General features: G+C 34.5%; 1 protein-coding gene across 1 annotated transcript in view; it reads right to left on the minus strand.

The window, feature by feature from the left end:
- The window catches only part of LOC107575109 (tripartite motif-containing protein 14-like), a gene marked incomplete at its 5' end in the record, with an annotated part of 31,133 nt that extends 30,513 nt beyond the window's left edge, over positions 1-620 (minus strand). Inside the window, one exon of the mRNA XM_016261516.1 lies at positions 345-620. Within this exon, the coding sequence (XP_016117002.1) occupies positions 345-620 (276 nt within the window). The remainder of the gene's footprint in view (positions 1-344) is intronic.
- Between the last annotated feature and the right edge of the window lie 712 nt (positions 621-1,332).

A 1,332-nucleotide genomic window follows, 5' to 3' on the forward strand; every position in this document is an offset into this window, starting at 1 on the left:
TTTTTTATGCTGGTCTGCCGCAGCTGTCTAACAGCACTTATCAAGTACAAAATGAATAAGATGTCCAGTCAAAAAAGATGAAATGTTTGATGCATGTTGCATTTTTAAGTCCATGTTGTATGTGACCCAAACTCTCAGCACTTGCATGAGATGGAGTTTGTGTGGAGCAGAATTTACTGTGAACCAAGCCACTCAGAGACACTGAAAACACTGGATCATGAGCTGCTTGCATGTAAATTAACATACTGCTGTGCTGTGTATTTATATCAAATTACATCACAAGCTTTACAATTTGATGAACACACTGAATATTTTGTTAATTTATTTGATTGAGAACCATTTACCTCAGTATCTCCAGCTGACAGTTTGGACTCTTCAGTCCATCAGAAAGCAGCTTCACTCCTGAATCCTGCAGGTCATTGTTACTCAGGTCCAGCTCTCTCAGGACAGAGTTTGAGGATTGTAGAGCTGAAGACAAACTCTCACAGGACTGAGCAGTGAGATTACATCCACATAGCCTGTGTAAAGAACAAAATAACAACAAAATAATGTGTTTACTTATTGTGTTTATCTGGTAGGGTTTGTAATCTGGTGCACATATGACTTCCAGAAAGCTTTGACTGTGGTGATACAGTTGAAGTAAACTCAATGATCAGTGAATACATCTGATGCTTTTAACTTTAAGAAAGAATTTAAGGCAATAACACAAAATTAAAGGAATTCCATTAGATTTTAAATGTATGTTTCAGTAATTCAATTCTTCATAAAACACCTGTCACAGCAAGGCAGAGAAGGGACAGTGGATCCAGTTGCAGCAAGTTTGTGTTTAAATTAACAAAAAAATTGTCCAAAGGGAACAAAGACAAAAAAACAACAGCAGGCAAACATGCATAGACAATAACTGACCATGAACTAAAGAAACCAAGATGTATAAATGCACAAGATAAATATATTTACATTTACATTTAGTAAATTAACAGACGCTTTTATCCAAAGTGACTTACACATGAGGGCTATAAAAGTGATCAAAACCATCAAAAGGGCATTAATATGTAAATGCTGTGACAACTCTCGGTTAGCCTAATGCTGTACATGTAGCAAGGGTTTTTTCTTTCTTTTTTTATAATAATTAAAATAAAAAACTACATAGAATAGAAAAAGAATAGGGAACGATAGTGTTAGAGAGTCTTACTTTTAACATTTCATTTCTTTTTTTAATTAAGAACCAAACTACAGTATACACAGGTAACAAACTAATCAGCAACTATGGAAACAAATGAGACACAGGAAACTAGAAACAAGATACAACAGGATGAAAAGAACATCAAAATA

The sequence above is a fragment of the Sinocyclocheilus grahami genome, unplaced genomic scaffold (genome assembly GCF_001515645.1).
Source record: "Sinocyclocheilus grahami isolate Dianchi unplaced genomic scaffold, SAMN03320097.WGS_v1.1 scaffold2469.1, whole genome shotgun sequence".
Lineage (NCBI taxonomy): Eukaryota > Metazoa > Chordata > Actinopteri > Cypriniformes > Cyprinidae > Sinocyclocheilus > Sinocyclocheilus grahami.